General features: G+C 32.8%; 4 protein-coding genes and 2 non-coding genes across 7 annotated transcripts; 5 read left to right on the forward strand and 1 right to left on the reverse strand.

The window, feature by feature from the left end:
* The first annotated feature begins 2,182 nt into the window (after positions 1–2,182).
* Positions 2,183–2,267, forward strand: LOC125811206 (small nucleolar RNA SNOR75). The gene has a single exon (XR_007441904.1). It is a non-coding gene; the product is annotated as a small nucleolar RNA SNOR75 (small nucleolar RNA).
* A 3,602-nt stretch (positions 2,268–5,869) lies between these two features.
* TRNAI-AAU (transfer RNA isoleucine (anticodon AAU)) lies at positions 5,870–5,943 on the forward strand. Its single transcript has one exon. It is a non-coding gene; the product is annotated as a tRNA-Ile (tRNA).
* Positions 5,944–6,140: 197 nt separating this feature from the next.
* Positions 6,141–7,755, forward strand: LOC125810802 (oxygen-evolving enhancer protein 1, chloroplastic). The gene is made up of 2 exons (XM_049490291.1): positions 6,141–6,470; positions 6,801–7,755. The coding sequence occupies exons 1-2, from the start codon at positions 6,228–6,230 to the stop codon at positions 7,557–7,559; spliced, it is 1,002 nt and encodes a 333-aa protein (XP_049346248.1). The 5' UTR covers positions 6,141–6,227; the 3' UTR covers positions 7,560–7,755.
* Positions 7,756–8,328: 573 nt separating this feature from the next.
* On the reverse strand, positions 8,329–11,980 carry LOC125810803 (uncharacterized). Of its 2 annotated transcripts, none has more exons than XM_049490292.1 (7): positions 11,629–11,980; positions 10,841–11,059; positions 9,951–10,037; positions 9,419–9,565; positions 9,230–9,256; positions 9,049–9,144; positions 8,329–8,597 (listed from the first exon to the last, which is right to left on the reverse strand). In XM_049490292.1, the coding sequence occupies exons 1-7, from the start codon at positions 11,830–11,832 to the stop codon at positions 8,397–8,399; spliced, it is 981 nt and encodes a 326-aa protein (XP_049346249.1). In that variant the 5' UTR covers positions 11,833–11,980; the 3' UTR covers positions 8,329–8,396. The 2 variants fall into 2 exon arrangements, with proteins under 2 accessions (XP_049346249.1, XP_049346250.1); XM_049490293.1 differs by having other exon boundaries at positions 10,841–11,069; positions 11,629–11,929.
* Positions 11,981–12,831: 851 nt separating this feature from the next.
* LOC125810816 (molybdopterin synthase sulfur carrier subunit) lies at positions 12,832–15,816 on the forward strand. The gene is made up of 2 exons (XM_049490305.1): positions 12,832–12,950; positions 15,369–15,816. The coding sequence occupies exon 2, from the start codon at positions 15,385–15,387 to the stop codon at positions 15,694–15,696; it is 312 nt and encodes a 103-aa protein (XP_049346262.1). The 5' UTR covers positions 12,832–12,950; positions 15,369–15,384; the 3' UTR covers positions 15,697–15,816.
* Positions 15,817–16,412: 596 nt separating this feature from the next.
* On the forward strand, positions 16,413–20,102 carry LOC125810813 (CASP-like protein 5C1). Its single transcript, XM_049490302.1, has 3 exons — positions 16,413–16,843; positions 19,439–19,571; positions 19,659–20,102. Exons 1-3 carry the CDS (start codon positions 16,713–16,715, stop codon positions 19,857–19,859), a joined length of 465 nt encoding a protein of 154 aa, XP_049346259.1. The 5' UTR covers positions 16,413–16,712; the 3' UTR covers positions 19,860–20,102.
* The last annotated feature ends 3,507 nt before the right edge of the window (positions 20,103–23,609 follow it).

Raw genomic sequence — 23,609 nt, forward strand, 5'->3', positions numbered from 1 at the left:
TTGAGTTTAATTTTAATGTCTCAAAAAAAGATGTGTAACCACATTCTTAATTGAAACAAATATTTTTAAATTTTTTAAGTGTTTGATCTAACTTTAAAAGAAAATATGTATTCCTAAAAAAACAAATAAAGTAAAATACTAAACTTGTAGAATAAATTTTTTGATCATTTTTCATATGTTTTTATTTTTTGCAATTTCTTAAAGTTGGAGTCAAAATTAAGTGTACATTTTCTAATCAAAGAAAAAACATTACCGAATTGCAAAAAAATAAATCTCATTTTTTGTTTGATAAAATAAAACAACAAAAATTTATTTATATATTTATTTTTTAGCCTAACTATACTTACTTTATCATTCTTATCTAAATCAAGACAAGAACAATGTTATGATCCGTTCATTTTTAAAAGATCACAACTAATAAATAGAAATAAATAAATAAAAAACAAAATCATCAATTAAAGCTACCTTCATTCATGAAATAGAGATATAACAACTAACAAATGAATCATTTCTATCAAATTCATGAAGGAAACAAAATATAATAAAACTTGTCATAAAATTACATCAAATTCCATGAATAAATTAAATAAGAAGATAAAGTAAAGTTGAATACCGTAAAATCTTAACCGAAGCTCGATTAGAACACCCACAACTTTTGTAGGTTGTTTGTGATGGTATATGTGTTTGTGTTGATATGAAAAGAATGGTAAGGAAGAAAATATGTGAATGTGTTGGTGAATTTTAAAAAAGCAAAGTAAAATAAAATGGAATCTTACTTCCTATTCTTTTTTCTCGCAACTTTTCTGTGTGCAGCGTGTGTGTGTTGTGCAGATTTTTTGATTGCTTTCCTTTTTTTTTTCTTTCTGTGTTGGTGTAGAAGTATATAGGTGTAGGGTGTGAAATTGTGGTGGGGTCGTGGAGGAAAATGTGAGGTGAGTGGGGGCAATGTGGTGGGGTAGTGAGGTAGTGTGGGTAGTTTAGGTTATTATATTTATTAAATTAAATCTATATATAAAAATCATAATAATAAAAATATTAATTAATTATTTTGAATTAATAAAATATGAGAAAAGTCAAATAGCTAGTCTAAAAATATAATTAAGAAATACTAGCTTATTTATAAAAAATTAAATTAAAAGAAAATATATATTTTTTGTAGTTTTTCAATCTTTTAAAAATAAACTTACTAAAATACGATGAAAAATAAAATATTTAATTTATATATAAAAGCAACATTTATGTACTAAAAATGGTGTAATACCTTAAATTCGATCAAAAATTACGTGTCTACAGTTTTATTTTTGCTCACCTCCTAAGGACTGTAGTAAAAATTTCATGAGGCACCATATTTAACGAGCTTCAGACAAGTCTAGTCCTTCGGCGATACCATCCATCCGTCATCATATGTTTTCATAAATTTCTAATCAGGTCAAATAACAAAATTATTATTTACAAACAAGTCAAAGATAAAGTTAATCTATAATCTAAATTCAGATACCTAAAACGGAAAATGGTGTGTGCACTATTCAGATTATTCTCATAATTTTCATCAATTGTTTTTTGGGTTGTCAGTCATTTATGTCTAAAGTTGGGACAAATATGCCTTGATATCATGCCAAAATATCTGAAGTTTGCCTTTTAACAAGGTCATATCTTCACTAAAAAAAATGTCCAAAATAGACGTTACCAAGGCGATAACTTCATTTTAAAATGTCTGAATTTGAGCTTGACAAACCATATCAAACAAAGATCATAATTCAGACAAAGATATCCAAAGTTACACACATATTTTCAACTTCGAATGTGTACGTCTGAAGTTGTGCCCAAGATAAGTAAACTTGATCAGTATATTTTTTTAAAATCGATTATAAATTGAAAAGAGGCCCTAAAAACGAGTATTTGTGCATTCCGTTTGGGACACTGTCTAAGTTAAATTGGGCCAAGACAACAAAAAACCCCAGTAGTGGTAAGTCGGTCTACTAAAGTCCAAGAAGAAGTATAGATTGGGCCTGAAGCCAATCCCCTAATGTTAAACCCTAAACCTACCAATAATGCCTATAAGTAGAGCAGCTTCAATCTTCCCTTTACCTACTCACACATAACACATTAGGGATGTGATTATATTTTTGAATTTCAGTTTTTTTTATCTTTTCTTTTTTTTGTGAATGTTGAAGTAGTAGTTCCTCAATGATGAACAAACAGATGACGAGTCTGATAATCCATTCTTTTAAAATAATGAAGACAATCGAGGCATTTGTCTGAGAGGAAATCCTATCTGCTACTTCTTTACTTTTAATTTTGGTTTTTCGTTATTTATGAGATTTTAAATCTGATTCTGATTAATTTAGTTTATTCCTTGTTTATATAACCGAGTTTTCATTTTAAAAAAAAGGAAAAGAAATTTGAACGTTCGATTTTATAGTTCCTTTTTAATTTTTGATTTTTGAATCTTACCACATGAAGAAAATTTCTAGATAAAGATTTGCGCTTCAATTGCGTGGTAAAATGTCACGAATTCCAAAAACGCTTATTCTTTAAAACTTTTGTGAGATCTGTGCTTTCAATGTGTCGTTTTAGGGCTTCACTCAAAAAGATGGATGTTTTAAAAGCCATTATAATTCATTCATGTAAAAACTTTTAACTGCACCTCATCACATAAAAATAAAAAGGACATCACTAAAACTCTTTCCAATAATTTGAATTTAAACTAGCTACTTTTTGTTTCGTGTGTGTTTGAACATTGTAACTTTGTTGTAAGACTTGCATTGTATCTAATTAAAATTGGCGCTGGTTCCCTACATTGAATGGAGGTTTATAGTGATCGTGAATTGATAATAGCAGCTGGATTTTGTAATTATAAAACAAGTTCCAATAAAAAGGCAAATGTTAGCTAGCATTCAGCCATATTTTTGGCAAATATTTTCTATGGTGAAATTTTTCACCAAGTAGTGTCCATGACATTGGATCAATATGATAGTTCAATAACAAGTAGTGTTCATGACATTGGATCAATATGACAGTTAGAGTGAGTGCAACAAAAAACATTTCATATATAGTGAAGTAAACAAAGCACATGGCTTTGTTACCCTAATTCGACTGTTCATTATTTTTATCAACAATCATATCATCACTTTCATATTTCATCACTGTTTTATTGTTTATGTAAAAAATTATGTAATACAATATTAATGCAAACTACTATAGAGGGTGTTCTGGTAAAGATAAAATGTTAGTGTAGAATTTGAATTTATAATAGCTCCCAAATAATGAGATTTGACTCAAATACTAGTTTTTTCTAGTATTTGGAAATTTGGATAATTTGCCAAATAATGACTAATTGTATGAACAAACACTATTTACCAATTTTACTTGGGAAATCTATGACCAAACGAGTCGTATAGTCTTCAAGACCACAAAAAAATTGTTCCGTTTGGCCCCAAATATATTTGGAAAACACTTGGGAAATGACGTTTGGCTATACAACTTGCCATTATTTGGCAAATACATCAAATGACTATTTGGTCAATCTAATTACCGTAAAAATGACCAATTTCTTCTCCATTCCACCCTTTGGATTAAGATGTCTTGTGGGAATAAAGCCGTCTTAGACGAAGAGTAAATGCCTAACAATACAAGACATTTTTTTAACTCCACGAAACCTGGAATGATGCCTTTCTACTGCTGTGCTGTTGTTTCTTCTCCAAACTTGAATTCTGGAAATATGAATACTTTTTGGCTCAGGAGTGTGTCAATCAGGTTCTCCAAAGCATTAGGGGTCGGTCGAAATCCAAAGTTCAACGGACCATCGCCCCTACCACAACATGCCTTCATCAAATTCTTTGTATAGAATCCCAGAAAGGTGTGGTTTTTAAGAACAGCTGTGAACGCTTTTTAGTAATCTGCGTATATGATGTGAACATCAGGGTATTTCAAACGCAGCTCCCGAATTGCTTGTCAAAGGTGATCATTGTGAAGCGTCGAGTACATATTCAATCCCTTGTGGCATCTGCATTTTCCAATTGAATCGCCCTCAGTCCGATAACCCAGAAAACAGCCGACAACATCCAAGGATTCCAATATCGAGTTCTCGGATTTTCTTAGAATTGTTAAAAAATTCAATATGTAATTATCGAGTTCTTGAATTTCAAGATGCAAATCCGAGTTCTTGAATTTTACCTTAATATCTAGATAATGGGAAGAACAGTAAAATACCAATAGATAGATCAGGATTTAGGGTTTAGGGTTTTGATCGGACATCATCACCGGAATTCCAACATGCAAGAATTCCAATATCGAGTTCTCAGATTTTCCTTCGTTCTTTTTCTTAATGAATGGAAGAATACCAAGATAATGGGAAGAAAAGTAATATTACTTTGAGGATTTAGGGTTTTCATCGGACATCAGTCGCCGGGACGGTTAAGAGGAGCAATTCGGTGGACTACTCGCCGGTAACGCACAAGTTCCGCATAAAGATGGTGCTGACTATTGAGCTTTAAAATGCTCTTTTATAGTTACCGAACTAGTTAATACACGCGTAGTCGATACGCGAAAAAAGAAACTAGTAATTTATACAAAATATATTATTTTTGTCAACTTTCATTTTTTCCTTTATAAGAAGAGTTTATTCTATTGCTAATATGAAATTTGTTATTAGTATCATATAGTAAATATTATTTAATTTGTGTAAATTTTATAAATAGATTTAAAATATGATGAAATTTATTATTCAAAATGTTAATCATGAGTTATAACTTATAAGGTTATAAATTAATATTTTATACATATTAAATAAATTTTTTATATATTAAATATAAAATTTAACTCAAAGAAATTGTATATCAAATTTGTAGTTGAACTGTACGTCTATTTTTGATGACTATACTCTTATTTTAAAATTTTAAATATCTGTATTGTTTTATTTAATCGGCTGTACTTCTTGCAATAACAAATTAAATATTTTTTGTATACTTGAGTATTACTATCATTTTAGATATTACATATTATATATTTAAGATAATCAGACATTTTTTAAATCGCAATTGTTCGTAGTTCTATAATATACAGAGTCATATAGTACTTTTCTTTCCAATTTCTTCTTCACAGACCAAACATATTGTCCAATAGTGAATAATTAAAACATAAGTTCCAAAATATTTTTTTAAAAAAAAGTATATGGCCAAGTTCTAATATTTGAGAATTTTAAAAAATTAAAAAAATATTCCAAATTTTATATTTTTATAAAAAAAAAGTATCCATCATTTATTAATTTCAACTAATATTTATCTACCAAATTACTCCATTAATAACTAATAACTTTCATTTTTGCTATCTATGTAGAACATGGCAAAATAAAAAATAATTTGTTTTTAATGAGTTATAATTCATCGTGAATCAGTGACAAGTTTGAATATGTGATTGGTGTATTGCTCTTGATTCTTGTCCATATTGTTATTTTGGTGTAGTTGATTATTATCAATTTTGTTATAAGGTTATTTTTCAACGCAACATGTTTTATTATAAAATGACAATACAAACTTAAAGATATTTATAGTAACTTTTAGAACTTATAAATATAAATCATATTTTTTGAAATAATCTAATATTTCTTCTAAAATATATGGTCAAATGCATAGTGAAACTTCACCCATAAATAATTTGTCAGGAATATTTAGAAATTTGGGGCCAAAAACTAACTAAGTCTTCCGATTCCTTCTCTGTTACTCCCTCCATTCAGATTAGTTTGAATATTAAAAAATTATTAGACCTCCATGCTATGATAATTTTATATTTTGGTTCACATTTTATTTTGATAAAAATGGAAGTGTATTAATTTTGTCTATATAAAAATAAGATAACATTTTAGATATCTGGCCCATTAGCTCAGTTGGTTAGAGCGTCGTGCTAATAACGCGAAGGTCGCAGGTTCGAGACCTGCATGGGCCATTTCTTTTTAATTGCTAATATCAAACAAAAACATGATTGTCAATCAATTTAAATACAAGATTGAAGGAGTTGTATATCTTCATCCAAAGTACTAACATTGCCTGCCACATGGCAAGCTAAGACACCAATGAAAGAAAACCTTATCCTATATCTTATCTTACCCACAGCAAAACCACCAAAAATTATTTCTGCAATCTGACCATCCAACTGTCACACTTGTTAGTTTCTAATAAACAGAAACAAAGAGCAGCAGAAAACTGATCAGAAAAACAAAACAAAACAAAATGGCAGCCTCTCTACAAGCAGCTGCTACTCTTATGCAACCAACTAAGGTTGGTGGTGTCTCTGCCAGAAACAACTTGCAATTGAGGTCATCTCAAAGTGTGGGCAAGGCATTTGGTCTTGAACCATCTGCATCCAGGCTTTCTTGCTCTTTGCAAACTGATCTTAAAGATTTTGCTCAGAAATGTACTGATGCTGCCAAGATTGCTGGATTTGCCCTTGCCACTTCTGCCCTTGTTGTCTCAGTAAGTTAATAATGTCTTTGTTTTGTTAAATTGTGCAATCATCTCGTTTAAAGTGTTAAATAGAACACACTAGTAAGAATAGCAACCATGCCTTATAATCACTATGATATTATATTATCTTCTAGGAAGGTAAAATAGCAGCAAAAATTCTATATCTGGACTTTGATGGTTCATAGAGTAACTTAAAACTGCTCATTTTTGGAATGTTTATATTGTCATCTATAGTTCATGTTCCTTTAGTGATCAACTGCTTTATGCTTTGTGTCCTTTTCTTTGATGTCCTGTGTCTAAGAGAGAAAATTTCTAAAGATTTGCAACTTGATCATGTAGGGAGCTAATGCTGAAGGAGTTCCAAAACGTCTAACCTTTGACGAGATTCAGAGCAAGACATACATGGAAGTAAAGGGAACTGGAACTGCCAACCAGTGCCCTACCATAGATGGAGGTGTTGATAGCTTTGCCTTCAAGCCAGGCAAATACAACGCCAAGAAGTTCTGCTTAGAGCCAACATCATTCACCGTCAAGGCAGAGGGCGTAAGCAAAAATTCAGCCCCAGACTTCCAAAAGACCAAGCTTATGACTCGCTTAACCTACACTTTGGATGAGATTGAGGGACCCTTTGAAGTATCTCCTGACGGCACTGTTAAGTTTGAGGAGAAGGATGGAATTGATTACGCTGCTGTTACTGTCCAGCTTCCTGGTGGTGAGCGTGTTCCGTTCCTCTTTACCATCAAACAACTTGTGGCATCTGGAAAGCCTGAGAGCTTCAGTGGTGACTTCCTTGTGCCATCATACAGAGGTTCATCATTTCTCGACCCAAAGGGCAGGGGTGGATCCACTGGTTATGACAATGCTGTTGCATTGCCAGCTGGAGGCAGAGGAGATGAAGAGGAGCTCCAGAAAGAGAACGTAAAGAATACCGCGTCTCTAACAGGAAAGATCACATTTACTGTTACCAAGAGCAACCCACAGACTGGTGAGGTGATTGGAGTGTTTGAGAGCATTCAGCCATCTGATACTGATCTGGGGGCAAAGACTCCTAAGGATGTAAAAATCCAGGGTATCTGGTATGCCCAGCTTGAATCATAGAGAGATCTTAGACCTTGTGAATGATTTCTTGGTTTTTAATTTTGTTATAAGTTACTACAAGGTTTAAACTTTCTGTGACCCAATTGGACAATGAATGAGACAACTATCTTGCTGTATATTATCAAGTATAAGTAATAATCTATTAAGATAGTGAGTTGCAAAATGCTGATATTTACTTAGATTTGCTAAGTGTTCATCTCAAAGTTGTATGCAATCTATATTGCCTAGACTCTGATATAATCATTGAATCTGTCTGTGTTTGGCAAAAGTAAGTATTGTTGAGTGATACATCTAATGAGTCTCAGACATTTACCCATTCAGTTGAGAGATGTCAAACACTACTACATCCAGATAAGGCTATGAAATGGTGATCCTTACCAATTACCAATCTGACAATTGACAAACAGCACGGTTCAATTCACAGTTTTAAGATGGATTTCCATCAATCAGTTATCTCGTTAATTTCATATGAAACACCATTTATCGCGAAAACTTTAGATACAGCTTATAGTTTTTATATCTTTTAGGATTTCAGAAAATGCCTTTTATCTAAAGTTGCATTATTGTCATTCTCATGTTCTCAAAGAAGACGATCATTTATAAATATTTATACATTCCTACTAGATAATGGTATCATGTACAAAGAATAAGCGCTCTGGTGAAGTTACTGGTTAGCTCATTGTTGCATCTTTCTCAAGCAAAGTTTTGCGTATGAAGAATTATGGCGAGAAGCAATAACTTGATTTTACCTTCACACAAAATATCACTTTATATAGAGAATGAAGGAGTATCATAGGGGATATCAGAATTATATGGTGGATCTTAAGAAATATGAAGCTACAAATCATCATCGCTGATGGATTTCTCAATGATGTCAATGCAGACGCCCACAGATTTCCCTTGAGTCATTGCCTCTGCAAGCGTCGATCGTGCCTTCTCATGGCGTCGCAAAATGAGGATTGTGTTCAATACAGCCCATCTCACCTGAGAATCTGCTTTCTTCTGAGTAAATCCCAAGCTTTTCAGTAATGCATCCAACTGTCAAGCAGGAATTTTTATTAGCCTTTGTTTAACATTTAGTATAGAATCAATCATTTTGGTGAAAACTGAACGAATGCACAATATCTAGAGAAAGGATGTAGGGATCTCAGCCTTGTACAATTGCATCAAGAAAAAAGTAGCAGGTGGAAGACCGAACTCTTTATGCATGAAAGTGAATAGCAATCTACGATAAATCTAGGTAGGAGCACTATTGTTTAATGGAAATATGGCAGTTTCTCTTATTAATAGCTCCTGTTCTTCTTAGAGGAAGAGTATATAAGGACTGCACTAGCTGTTTATTGCACTTCAAATAGTAAAATTCTCAGTGTACTATATGATGTCATGTCCTAATTTAAATGTCCCACTCAGTTGAGATATGAACTGAGCAAAATAAACCTAGAAAGTTGGATTTTATTCAGGTTATAGGAGGCATAGGAATAACATAAACCTGATTAATGTCAGACAGACCTCCCTCAGCATACCCAAACAGAAGATACTCAGTTGCTACACCTGCTAGCGCGATACATGAAAACCTGTTCAGCATCTGTTAGAAGTGCATTATTAGTGAAGGAATCATATACCAGGTCACAGAAATAAACATACGTGATAATTATGACAGAGATCAATACCGTGGCTGTTACTTTTCCTCTATTTACCTGCACGGCAATAAATCAGGGTCAAACTAGAGAGAGTAATTATACACAAATGATTATTGCCCAGCCCAGAAAGCTTATAGGAGAAGAAAGAGCAATATTCAAGGAACAACCAACACTGAAAAACTTTACTGGAGGTTAAAAAATTGATAGGAGACTACCTACTTCCTCAATAAATTCGAAGTCCACAAAGGCTGTTCCTGCTTGGATGTTTAACGATCCTTCCTTCTTCAAAGCATCCAAACTGGTGAGTGTATACCCCTTAGGAAGAATACCCAGCAAGTAGGCAATCAAGAAATGCCCAGCTTCATGCTAGATCAGAATTGGGGAATGAACAGCTTGTTACAAGACAAGTCACAGAAAAGAAAAGCCAAACTAATAATGACTTTCAGAGAGAGAAAAGTAGAGGTAAATGATAAGGAAATTAAATACTTGTGTATCAAGGACATTGCAAGCAGGAACGTGAATTATTATTATTTTTGAGAAGAAGCAAGAAAGTGAAAATGAAGAAACAAATTCTGAATATTAATCAATCTGTAAGTCTTTTGCAAGATGTTACAATCTAAGAGAGTTGAAAACTAGAGCCTTTTTAGTTGTTTTTTCCAGAAAAGTTGAAAACTAAATACTCTTTAGTGTGCATTCATATATGTAGGTGAAGAGAGGGAGACAGAGAGAGAATGAGAGTGATGAATCTCACTTGAATAACCCTGTTATGGTACTTCTGACTGAAGGTATGGCCAATTGTGTCAAGGACCAAAGTACCAACTCCTCCATTGAAAGAAACCTATGCACAAATATGAATAACTCAGTAATCATGTTTGAAATGTCTTAGAACACATAACTCCATGTTTTAGGCTTCTTACTTTCACCTCTGTTGACTCACTAAGTAGACTAACAGTCAAATATACATAAACAAGAGTGTAAACTGTTATCACAAGGTTAAGATTGTTCTCCTTTATATTCCTGAAATATGACATAACATGAAACTAGCAAATTATCATAAGCATGTCCCCAGTGTGATTTTCAAACGTAGAGAAATGGCAACACAGGGAAAGAAAAAGTGTTATTTATCTGGATATGTCAATAGTAACTGTTTCATGAAAGCTTAATTTTTACAGAGTGATTTCATAAATTGACATGCATGAGATAAGTTTTGACAACCCTTTTGGAGTAAAGCTATAGGAGCACTATATTGGAGATTTTGGTCATATTGGTGATTTTTCTTATGTCAGTTGGTATTCAGTTCTTCCCCTCTTCTGTTGTAGATTTTCTTTTTAACCCTCTGATGTAGATTTATCTCTTTCAGAATATCTTCTATAGACGAAAATTAAAGCTGGTAACCACTAGAAATGCGGTTTTTGTTCCTAGCAATTTGTTTAAAGTAAAACTAAACTTTGAGTTTCTCCAGGAGAAAAGCAGCCATCAATCTTGTAAAACTCACAGCAAATCAATTGCTTGGTGAATAACATGACTCTGACCTTCGGAACAAATTTTCAAGAAATTTCTAAAGAAAAGATATAAAAATGATCTTTGAACAGCCATAGAGAAATTCCAGAAGACAAATTGACAGGCATCTTAAGAGTTTACCAAGTCTAGAGTCCACAGAAACAGAACCCCCAGAGAAACAAAAAGGATCTGTTGTGGGCTCAAATCAAGCGCATACCATGCAGCAGAACCACTTAAAATAGCAGTAATTTGCAGATTCCTTTCAATTGCTCCAAGGGTGGCATCAACTGGTGATAGAAGAGATATGGCTTCTATTCCATTCAACTTCAATTCATCCAAGGAATACAGCCTCTGTGGTACCTGCATGAACCTACACATAAAGTTAAAGCAGTTTTCCTACATAAGCTCAGAGAATTACAAGGTAAATGTTTCTTCAATAAACTTGTAAGCTTAAAGCAGAAGATTTGTGAGAATACAAGGCCAATGTCTGTCCAATAAAATCGTAACGATTAACTATTCAACCTAACTAGATATAGTTTACCACTAAGCCCAGCTAATCACTAACAACAAAGTAAACTTTCGCCCTTGCTTACAAACCATTTATATCTACATATAACTAAAAACTTATAACAAATGCAAAAAGATTAACCAACAAAAGGAAAATAGGTTTAACTCATCTATACAACAATGCCTCAAACTCAGAACAACAACAACGTAGCCAGTCTAACCCACAAGTGGGGTAGTGTGTACACTGACCTTACCCGTACCAAAGTTGTTCCCGATAGATCCTCGGCTTAAAACTTTGCTATGTAGAATAAAAACAGTGAAAACCTATTATATATCCTCCGAATTATGAATTTGTGGGGACTGTGCCTGCTGAATTGATCCGAAGAAAAAATGTTAATGAAGAGAACATTGCAAAAACGAACCTGTCTAGCAGCGCCAAAACAGCGAAGGCCACCAGGCTTTCCCTGCAAATCCTTGACAAGAGACAAAGCAGCCCTTTCATCCCCCTTCATCAACTCCTTATCCACCTGTTCCAACACCGATAAGCCCGAAACTATCCTTGAATTGTTCGATCGCAACTGGGAACAACATAGCAATCCACCACAATATGCAGCAATACTCCCCATTCAACTAACTGCAAACTACAGAATTAATGTATAATTAATTAAAAACAAACAGTGAAATAGACAAGGTTTCTACAGTTTCAGCCACACGAAGATAAGGCTCCCGTCGTATCTGGCTAAAACTTTTTAGAAATAAATTGTAAGTACTAAAAAAGTAAAAATATCCCCATCATACTTTACTGTAAATTAAAATCAAATATTTTACCCCCTTATATTTTAGAATTTAGACATTAGAATCATTTTAGCTCTCCAAAAATAATAATTACGTACTACTTTAGAAATTCAAATTAATAATTATTTTCGATTATACACATTAAAATTTTTAAAAATATGCACAATATTTAATGAAAAAATAATTTAGTAAACTATAAATTATATTTATTATTTTCTTAATACACGCTAAATTAACTAAAATGACATTTAAAATGAGTATGATTTTCATAATAGAGCTAAAATAACTAAAGCGATAGTAAAAATGAGATTGAAAGAGTAAATTATTTAGGCAAAATACAATGACAAGTCTTTTACCCTTGTTAGTAATTTTTTTTTTTTAGATATTTGAATTACTATATGTTTCTATTAAAAACTTGATAAAGTGTTCCTATTAAACATATTTAACTCAAATTTTAAAATCTTTTTAATGTTATTAAAAGCTCATCAAGATAAATTAACCATTTAAAACATATCTTCTCTCTTAATTATATAGCATTAATAAGTCGTTATACTTTAGTCCTGGTTTGGTTGATGAACTTTTTTTATACTTTAAAGTTGAATTTTATGTTAGATAACACGATAATAAATTATTTCTCTAATATACAGGATTTTAAATTCACTAAGATTTCTTAACTCTTTTTTTAATTGAACTGGATGGGAAATTCTAATATATTTTTATGAGTAATATGGAATAAAAAAAGATTGGACTAGTAATAGTAACTAATAAAAAAAAAAAACTGGGTGGGAAATTCTATATTTAACTATTTTTGTGCCCTCTTTTCCATTCTGCCCACTCCCTCACTTCTGCAGATTTCTTAGAATTCTATCGGAAATTAGGGCTATTACTTTGCCTTAATTCTTCAAGAGAAGAGCATCAGTGCGTCTCCCTCTTCTACTTTTGGGTTCAGGTATCTTCGACCTTCTGTAATTCCTCTTTGATTTGTTCCTATGTGAATACAGCTTTTTAGTTTTGGGTGAATTCTCAAATTATCATATGAATAGCCGATGAAAATTGCTCCGTAAGTGGATTGAGCACTTCAATAATTCGATAATTTTCCAAAATCACATAATTTGACCTTATTTTGGAAGATGCTAATTAACTACTCCTTTGTTATTATAATATACTTTGCTTCTAGCTAGAAGCTAGAACAGAATTACATGTTCCAGATACTTGGAGAATACAATGTTCATTGAGGAGTCACACAGAACGTTTATGGATTCAACTTGAATTTATTTTCTAGTTTGAGGCAAAACATCAAGGAAAACTAGAAAAATAAGGAAAGAAATAGAAAAGATAATCGTGTGAATGCCTTAATTAGCTGATAAACAAACTTGTATAGACAGTTTTAGGCGACAAATTAAAAGAAACTAAAAAATAAATTAAGAAGTAAGAAGAGAATCATTTCTGTGCTGTCTAAATGGAATGTTTTCTTCTTTGTTGAGGAGGTTTGTGGGGGAGGGGGGAGGGGGGAGGTGCAGCTTGCCATGAAGCCCATTGTAGGGTTCTGAACACAGACATCAGGCATGAGCCTTATCAGGATGACAACAACAACATACCCAGTGAGTCTTACCAGGATGATTAGTTCTTTATGATGGCTGGCTAACTTATATTTTCTTTCAATCCAAATCATCCTGTGGGTTGGCTAACCTTGGATGATTTGGTTTGGAAGAAAATATAAGTTAGCCAACATTCGTAAAGAACTACTGCTACTAGTAAGAATCCATCAGTAGAACTGCTTCTCTACCAATGGAATGGAGTACCCTTTTGGCATCAGTGCTCTGTAACTTATAGTACCAACTTCCTCTCTAGTACACTAGGAGGAAAAAATTGGCACCTGAGGCCAAAATGATGATTAATCAATTATTTTAAACTTCTTTTAGTCATGTGATATAAGTAGTAGTAAAAGAGAATATTAGAGAAAATAGGGCAAGCATTAGTTCGATGGGAGAAAACATTACATCAAAGTTTAAATTGACTAGGTAAGTGTATTTGACTTGTTAAAACTCATGAAAGTTGTATTAATAATATCATTTGTAGAATGGTGTCTTAACATGTTTTACCATCCTTAAATAGAAAAGTGACACAGGAATTGGCACAGTTTAGTGTAATCCTTTTTCGTTACATTTGATTGATATGTTAACAGTGATATCTTAGAATGAAGAAAAATATACATGTCTTCTTTCGAAATGGGTCTTTACCAAATTTTGTGCAAATTAATTTTGAAACTTTTATTTGGAACTCAACAAGTTAATGGATTAGTATATGTGTGAAATCTGGAAGCGTAGTTTGATTGTATCTACAGCATAGCATAGTCGGGTGTAATGCCTTTAACAAATTGGTGTATCTTTATCCTATCTACTTCCTTATGTGGTAGCTGGTTGCTTTGCTTTTTCCTTCTTTTTGGGGGGGTGGGGCTGTGTTTTGACTGAATCCTATAAATTGATCTTAGCTTCCAAAAGAATATGCTGTGTCATCTTTTCTCGTTTGTTTCTCAAGTAAGTTTGTCACTTTTTGTTGTTACTAGGAAATCCAACTCTTCAATACTCTTTTAGCCTGTGCCATTTTTTCTCGTTTCTTTCTTAAATAAGTTTTATTTTGTCGCTAGGAAATCCAATACTTTTATACTCTTTTAGTTTGTGTCATTTTTTCTCGTTTCTTTCTTAAATAAGTGAGTCACTTTCTGTCATTACTGGGAAATCCAACACTTCTATATTATTTACTAGTTTATCTTAACCATAATGTAAGTACATACATGGATGTAGTGAACTTGGCTTGAATTTACCCTTTCTTTTTAGTTCTCTTCATTCATTTTAAAATGACTGTTAATTCTGCATTGAACTTAATGTTGTAAAAGAAGGAACATCCTTTTCTTTCAGTGTGAAGTGTGTGGACTTGGGTTAATGTTTTTGGTCAAATTGCAAAAGCATTATTTTCAATTACATAAGATGTTGATCACTTTTGGCCATGTTAACATAGTTCTAAGGTCGAACTATTTTTGAGTCTTTAGTTAGTCTACTTATAGTAAGTGTTTAACTTCCTTTTAGATTTCAACTTCTTGTAGAAGTTAAGTTTTGTGTTTGTTTAACTATTTAGTCTTAATTTCTTAGGAAAGAGTAACAGATCCTTTTAAATATTCAGTTATTCTTTAATTCAAGAGGGCGAATAGTATGATTTAGTCATTGCCGTGGTGCTTACTACTTAGCTCCTGTCCTTGAGAAAAACTACATGCTATTTCTGTCATCAATTTTGATTTCTCAGAAACCATGGCTTTGGAATCGGAGCATAACTGATAGATGTTACCCCTACTGTTGAATATACTGGACAGGTTATTTGTAATCGTCATGATTGATAAACGAATCGACAGTAAAGATGTGGAAGCTCTACAGAATGGAGATGAGAGTAGATCTCTTCAAATAAAGTTTCTTTTTTTCGCCCGTGCTAGAGATCTGACTGGCATGACTGAAATGCCATTGGAAGTTTCTTATGGTAGTACTGCCGGTGACTGCTTGAATAAGGTCATTTCTCACTTTCCACGGTTGGAAGAGATTCGTGGGTGCATGCTTCTTGCCCGGAATGAGGAATACACAGCTGAGTCCACCACTGTCAAAGATGGAGATGAATTGGCCATTATACCTCCTATTAGTGGAGGCTAGCTCAGTTTCTGAACTCCAATTATCGGGAAATTGAACTCTGTTGTACTTGTATTTATGTGTGTAATCATATTACTAAGCTGTGTTATTTTATTCCCAAATAATACAAGAACAAAATTCTCTCACTGTATATTGTGCTTAAATCATTGAATCTGCCATATATGGAACACTGAGTGTGTAGTAACAATGAACTTAGCTCACTGCCCAGTAAATGGCATTCATGAAAGATCCTAAAATGTCCTGCCTAATGGAACCTTGATGGATTTGCAAAATTTTCCCTTAGAGGATGACCATCATTATAAAAACTATATCGTCCAAATGAAAAATATATTCCCTTCCAAAAAGTAGAGGTTCCCGATTCAATTTGGCTCTACTTTTTTTTTTATTATTGGATGTCTAGTATCGGAGTTTGAATTTGCACCGCATTGGATCTCGGGTGGAAGGTCTCGAATTCGAAATTTCTAATTAGGAAAGAACAATTTCATTCCTGACACCCGATCTAATTGGCTCTACTTGTACTTGCTTGTAAATGGCATTCTTCATTTCCAATATGTAAGTTGTTAATAGTGAGAAATTTAAATTTCCTGTAAAATCTATAAAATGATCAAATAATTATTGTGTGAAAAAAAGAAAAAGAAAAAGAAATACTAAGCCAAAAAGAGAAGAAAGATAGACTAAGAAGTCATAAAAGTCCACCGCCACCGCTTCAATTTTGTATTCCCGCAACCACTGGACCTGTTTCTTTTGGAAGCCAGACAAGATCATATTGCCCCAAATTGAAAGCTTTAGCAAAAGACATTAGAGAAGAACATAATCTTTTTTCTCAATTTACTCATTCATACGTCACAACTACATCTTCTTATCATTAATTTTTTTCCTTTTTTCCTCTGTTCGGTTGCTTCTTCCTCTTTGATGTAAACGTGGCATGGAATGCGTAGAAAGCTGAAATTGGATATGACAAACATCTCAGTTCATTATATTAGCAAATTTGTGCAAGTCTCTGGCATGTCAGTTACGACATGGATGAACTTCCAGGGGCTTTGGGTTCTAGTGGTAGCTTGGCTTTGAGATTAGGACAGGCTATCTTCTCTGTTGCTTCACTTCTTTTCATGTGTTTCGATATCCCTTTCTATAGCTACACTGCTTTCTGGTAATTTTCTCTTTCTCTGTTTCCTTTTTTTTTTTCTTGTTTCTGAGATGAATCAGTTAATTCTTGAATTTTTGCTACTTTTTTTAGTTTTAGGAGATTTCTGATTGGTAACTTTCTGTGTTGATGTGTTTGTATGTTCCATATGCAGTTTGATAAAAGATTGAATTTTTAGTACTTTATATTGTATAGCCTTCACTTTTTGACCTAGCCGTGCAATTTATGATGATCATTTTTTAACAAGTAGGTATTTTTTAATTCCTTGATGGCCAGAAAAAAACTAGTTTAACAGCTCAATTGCCACTTCGGACTGGAACTTAGTTGAAATTAGAAGGTGAGTTGAGGTACAATTGACTGATGATCATATAGTCATTTGGCAGCTCTAACCGAGCATACGTCTGAAAGGAGAACAAGAAGAACGAAAATTGAATTTTATGTTGAGTCTCTTTTTGGTTGAAACTTGGAAGATTGTTGTGTTATGAAAAGTTGATGACCGCAAATTGAGTGGCGGCAGATTGCTTTTAAATTGAGTAGCTAGAAGAAACTATTAAATAGATATGGAGTAGGTGAATGAGGATTGGAAGGAAAAACACAAGGGGAAACAAAGATATAAAAAAATAGCAAAAAAAAAAAAAAAAGAAAGGAAAGAACAAGGTGAGAATGAGTAAAATAGGTCAATAAGATAATAAGCTTCTACAGGTCATCTGAATGATGTTGTTTGTGATACGAAGAACAACTAGCTGTAGGAATGTCAACTGTTCTTTCTCCTGGAAATGTTGTTTGTGTGACTTTGTAATACGTGTTGATCCATTTACGGACCAAGAAAGTCCAGCTTTTAATTCGGCGGTGTCAACTAGTATGCATTTGTAGATGAGCTTTTATTGAGAATGAGATATATCCGCCTCTTTCTCCTCCTCGTCATCATCATTTATGTTTCTGTCTTAACATATATTAACTTCATTTATCACGTGAGGGTGAGGCACGAGACTCGTTGATCGAGATAGATCCACCTATTTCTCCTCCTCGTCATCAATCAGTCATGTTTCTGTCGTAACGTATATCAACTCCCTTTGTCGTGTTAGGGTGTGACACGAGACACATTGATTCTCCTCCTCGTCATCATCTTTTATGTTTTTGTCGTAAAGTATATTAGCTCCATTTGTCACGTTAGGGTGAGACACGAGACACATTGATTTAGATAGATCCACCTCTTTCTCTTCCTCGTCATCTTCTTTTATGTTTCTGTCGTAACGTATATCAACTCCATTTGTCGTGTTAGGGTGAGACACGAGACACATTGATTGAGATAGATCCACTTCTTTCTCCTCCTCGTCATCATCATTTATGTTTCTATCGCGACTAATATTAACTTCATTTGTCGTGTTAGGCTGAGACACGAGACACATTGATTTTTGGTGTATTATTTGCCATTTGCCGCATATATGATCTGTGTATTTGCTGTTTTATTGTTTTGTCTAGGCGTATCTTTCTTCAGTTTTATACATTAATTCGTTAACAAATCCTGGGTGGACGGTTATTTGTAATGTATTTACCGAAACTTTGCCAGAAGAAATAGTTACATTCATGGAATGGCTGCCAAATGATTTTGGTTGTGAGTTTCCTTGATAAATAGGTGAGAGAACTGACAGCTATTAAGTGGTGCTTTACATGACCCATTAAAGTTAGCTTAGGTATACAAAAAGGATCTGTGGATGAAGCTAGTCAGATGTAAATGTTGTGATTGATTTTCAATGTTACAGTGTGGGAAGCAGAGAACAAGTAGTTACACCTACTTGAGATCTTGTGGAGTGTATATACAATTGTGTTGTTTCATTCGTGCAGTTTAGTCATTAATGGGTGTGGATGTTGGTGCTGTGGAAGTGATGGTAGAACATTTCCTAGCACGGCATAGATAGTTAACTTTTGCTAGGTCTCTTATCTTCCAAAGAACATTTGGAGATGTAGAACTAGTAACAGCTTTTACTTATACTGTATTTGGCGTTTATCTTAAGAGCTGCAAGTCGGAAGTGTTTTTGGGGTCAGCATTTCCTTATTTGTTACCAATTGAAATATCATATTGAACTCATGTGCTTCTTCATTAAAATAATATAGACGTATCATCTTTAAGGCTACAGTTCCATATTACTATTGGTTGATGATGATATCAGATCATACACTTCTTCGTCTCTTTTGTTTGTACGGTGCTATTCCTGCATTTCTTCTATCTTTTTTGTTCTTTCAGGAGTTGGGGTTTCTTGCACATAGTCTCTCGAACCGCTTTAGTCACAGTAGTAATAGGTATAACCAAACAAATTATAACTGATGTAATGAGTCATTTGTCGATATGGGGTTGGGATTGCACTTTATGATCTCATTCTCTGCCCTTTTACAAGAATCCCAGTATTTGCCAACAGATATGTGTTAAGAGCCAATTTGCTGTTTATGGTTATTCTCTTAAAACAGAATGTGAAGGAAATAGATATGTTATTAAATGAACTAATTGCGCTGGTACAGAAATATTTAGACGTAAAGAAGTATCAGAACATAATCTTCTAGCTGTGAAGCTGATTTACCTACTTCAACTTTTGTTGCTTGCAGCTTTTTGGTGACAGTAATGGGTTTGCTTATGGCGTGGAGCTTGACACTAGCAATGGTGGATGCATTCTCAGTTCTTATTAAACTCCCAACTCGTCTGCCTGGAATAATGTCACTTGTTGTATTAGGAGATTGGGTATGTACCTTGTTCAATATACTGAAAAATCTACCTTATATAATCTTCTTCTCTAATCAAATGCCATCTCGTTGTCGCATCTAACAGGTCCTGTCATTTCTAGCACTAGCTGCATCATGTTCAACAGCTAGTGTGGCTGACTTTCTTATTCATTCTAGAAGCTCATTCTGCGAGGGAACTTTATGCACCCGTTACCAACTCTCCGCTACCATGGCTTTCTTGGCTTGGTTTCTGACATTTTCGTCGTCCCTCTTCAATCTTTGGCTTCTTCCCAGCTTAAACGTATAGTACTTATATCTCTCTGGTGCAATGTGATATCCGGAATAACCCGGAGGTAATTTGTATATGGCACAACTTCCGTATAGTCTCTTGGAGTTGATGATATATAGTTAATTGTAGATGAAGCATAAAGTTCAGAATAAAAGATGTAATACCAGTGATCCATTGCTGGACTAAATGTACAAAATCTACTTTCATCCTTGTTGCGTTAACTCGTCAATTATATGGTGAAGGGAGTTTAAATTAAAGTTTCATGATTAGTTCTTACTTCTATTTTATTTTTAGGGATTGTATATTTGCTTCAGCATTTCGTGAACGTTTCTGAACACGAAAATACAAAAATTCCTAATTTGATCTGAACATAGTTTCCAAATTCATGTAGGAATAGGTCATTTCATTAAAATAAAGTTTATGAATTCTGATCTGTATCTCTTTTGGAGGGAAATAGGTATTATATGGATCTTTAATTTAATCGTGTGTTAAAATAAACAGGCTTAACCTTTTCCTTACAGGCACTTTATAACCTTTTCCAAATAGTCTCCTATTTAAATTCAAAAATCATTTAAAAGTTGATGATTAATTATTATTTCATGATGTGACAGCATAAATTATTGAGAAATTTATGTACATTGGAACTTATTTGATCCACTCATTTTGGACTTAAAATATCCCTTGATCTTCATGATGTGACGGAAACAATGAGAAGCTTATATATATTGAAACTTATTTTATCCACTCATTTTGGAATTAAAATATCCCTTGATTCCATCAGATGTGACATTTTATTTTATTTTTTGCTTAGTAGTTCGACGCTATTACGTTCAATTATCAGCTCTAGTTCTATAATTATTTGTTTAGTAGATTATTATTTAGCGAGTTTCTCCATTATAAATAAAGATGACCTAATGAAATTCTTATTTGACGTAAAAGAAAAGGATAACTACGAAATATATAAATAACTATACATCCAAAAACTCAGTACTATTGTACGCTTTTTTGCACAAATAAATAAATAAATAGATAGCATATCCACAATTACACATCATGATCGTCTTGTATTATCATAAGTAAAGTAATGCATTCATATAATTAAAAAATGATTTATGGGATATTTGCTTTTAAACAAGTCTTTTTGCTAGGGAGATGAGCAAATCCTTCCTCTAAAGCAAAATACTATCTCTGTTTCAAATGATAAATAATTTAACGTAACTATTTTTAGAAATTACGACAGATAATTCGAAATGATACTATAACTGTGCCAACGAGAATATGCAGAAGATTCCACATTATATATTTTTCAAACTTAAATTCTCTGCAATATTCTCATGAAGTAGGGAAGAAATCATAAATATAGAATGGGCTCGCATTTTGGACCACTAAAAATCTCAAACAAGTGCACTACTATTACTACTAATTAATTCCGTGTTCAATGGATTACGTTAATTAATTAATAATATAGAATTATTTTGCCGGCTGCTGTACTCCCTTTTCATTTTGTCAATGCCAGCTTTCATCAAGCCAAAATTAAATTCCACACCTCTATAAAAAAAAAAAAACATATATAAGTCTAATGTTTCCATTTATTGTTATTAAAAAATATTGCAGTGGAGAATTGTACCTCTAGGATTATAACACAACATTTACTGTATATCCCACGAATGGGGTCTGGGAAAGGATGGAATCAGTAGTACACATACACATAGCTTACCCTCTATCTTTGTGGGATAAAGATATTGTTTCTGATAGATCCTCGGCTCAAGAATTATAGCTCTACATATTTCTTACTACTAAGTTTTTGTGTCGAAATAGAAGATTCGAAGACATGCAGCTTCATCAAATCTTTAAAAAAAAATTAATATTAGACAGCTTGATCAATGAGATGCACGTGCATTGCATCATTCAGTTTCTGTCACCAAAAGAAAAAATTATGAGCATCTATTTGGGGAAAATAATACAAGCATCACATTGACATGCATATATATATGATAATATATTGATTGAATGTTTATGGACCAATTATACTAAGTTGATTTGGTGTCATGTTCTTAGATTTCAATCTTTAGTCTATTTTGACAAGCTGTGTACTGTGCATGGTTTCTTTCTCACTCGGCATCACAGTTGGGAAATATATAGTCCACTTGTAATCAATAAGTTATGTTTTTCTTATTTTCAAAATTATATTAGTAAATTAATTAGATCAACTTAATATTTTATATTTAAAATTTAAATTTTGATGAGTAGTACTACAAAGGACAATAATAACTTTTCTTACGTTAATTTGATGAGAAAATATATTTTGAAATATTAGTCAAAATTTATAATATTTGACTCTTGAGAAACAAAACATAAACTAATATATAAAACACGTACGGTAGTGCCATTTTATCAATATTTACAAAATGTACAACTGATACTCTAATTAATTATAGGTGGTAAAATTAATATACGAATTATCTATTGACCTGCTCATTTATTAGCTCAGTTAATCACACAATTGAATATGTCTTTTCCTCAATAATGTCTAGCCTCAACCATTACCAAAAAATAAAAAAGGTTCAACCAATACTCTAAACCAGCCACTATCAATTTTTGTTGGTAGTATTTGTTTTGTACATTAACTTTGTGGTTGGTGACGGTGAGTTTTGTGGGGGCGGAGTTGGTGGGAGAGTGGCCTTAAAAGTCCAAAATCAAAGAGGCAACACCATGTGATATTTGCCAATTCTACGAAATGGGGACCTAAAAAAGCGAATAGGTGTTGGACTAATTATGTATAATAAAAAAAAGAAAAGTTACATTTTTTTTTTATGTATACATAAACTGTTTCGGTGGCTATGGTATGTGGAGGGAAGCTTCATAGACCCAACTTACAATTATCATTTCTATAACGCCAAATGATTATCAAATCACATTTTCAATCTTTGATTCTATTTTTTTATTCTTAGTTTATGGGTCCAAAAGAGAAACCCCAAATCTATAACTTAATTAAAAGAATAAAGTTAGGAAAGATTGAATATTAATTAAGTAGAAAAAAAAAAGCAGGTAAAAGCTACTCATGAAATGTCTTTTCTATTATATTTTGTAACAAAATTGCTTTAACTTCTGATTTTATTCTTAACGACAAGATATATTATCTCACAATGTCTATATTTTATAAAAGAAGTTTCTCTCTTAAACACCACACACAGTCAAGTTATCATAAATTTCTTCACTAAATTCGAATTTGCATCAAAAAAATTCTCAATCATAAGATTTTTAATTTAGAATAAAAAAAATATTTAACACTCACTTGCGATAAGCAATTCTTTGTAGTATCTTTTATAGTCTGTACCAGAACGTTAACATTTTTTTTTATATCATAGAACAATTAAATGTTCGTTTGCACATTGAGAAAATATTCTTACAAGAGTTGTCATGATCTTTATTTCTTAATTTGATGTTAACCTTCAAATAAGGCCAACCAACTTAAGAGGAAAAAAAGTAGTATTTCTTAAGCATGAAGGGAGGAGGGAAAAGAGAACACGAATCTCTTATTTAGTGTGCACTAGGCATGTGTTTCTTAAGCAATAAGGACAAATTAGGATGAAAATTAAAGCGACTCTTTTTCTTTTTTATATTCAACAACTTAAACAATACTACTACTTGGTATTTTAATTTTTAAAATGACCCAAGTCAACCAAGCTGAAAATAATGTCTTTTACTTTGTCTAAGTTTATTTTCGTCTTAAATTGAAATGTTGATTTGTATATTTATATAAAACTA

Source organism: Solanum verrucosum, unplaced genomic scaffold (genome assembly GCF_900185275.1).
Source record: "Solanum verrucosum unplaced genomic scaffold, falcon-dt-bn FXZP01000032.1, whole genome shotgun sequence".
In the NCBI taxonomy this organism is placed as follows: domain Eukaryota; kingdom Viridiplantae; phylum Streptophyta; class Magnoliopsida; order Solanales; family Solanaceae; genus Solanum; species Solanum verrucosum.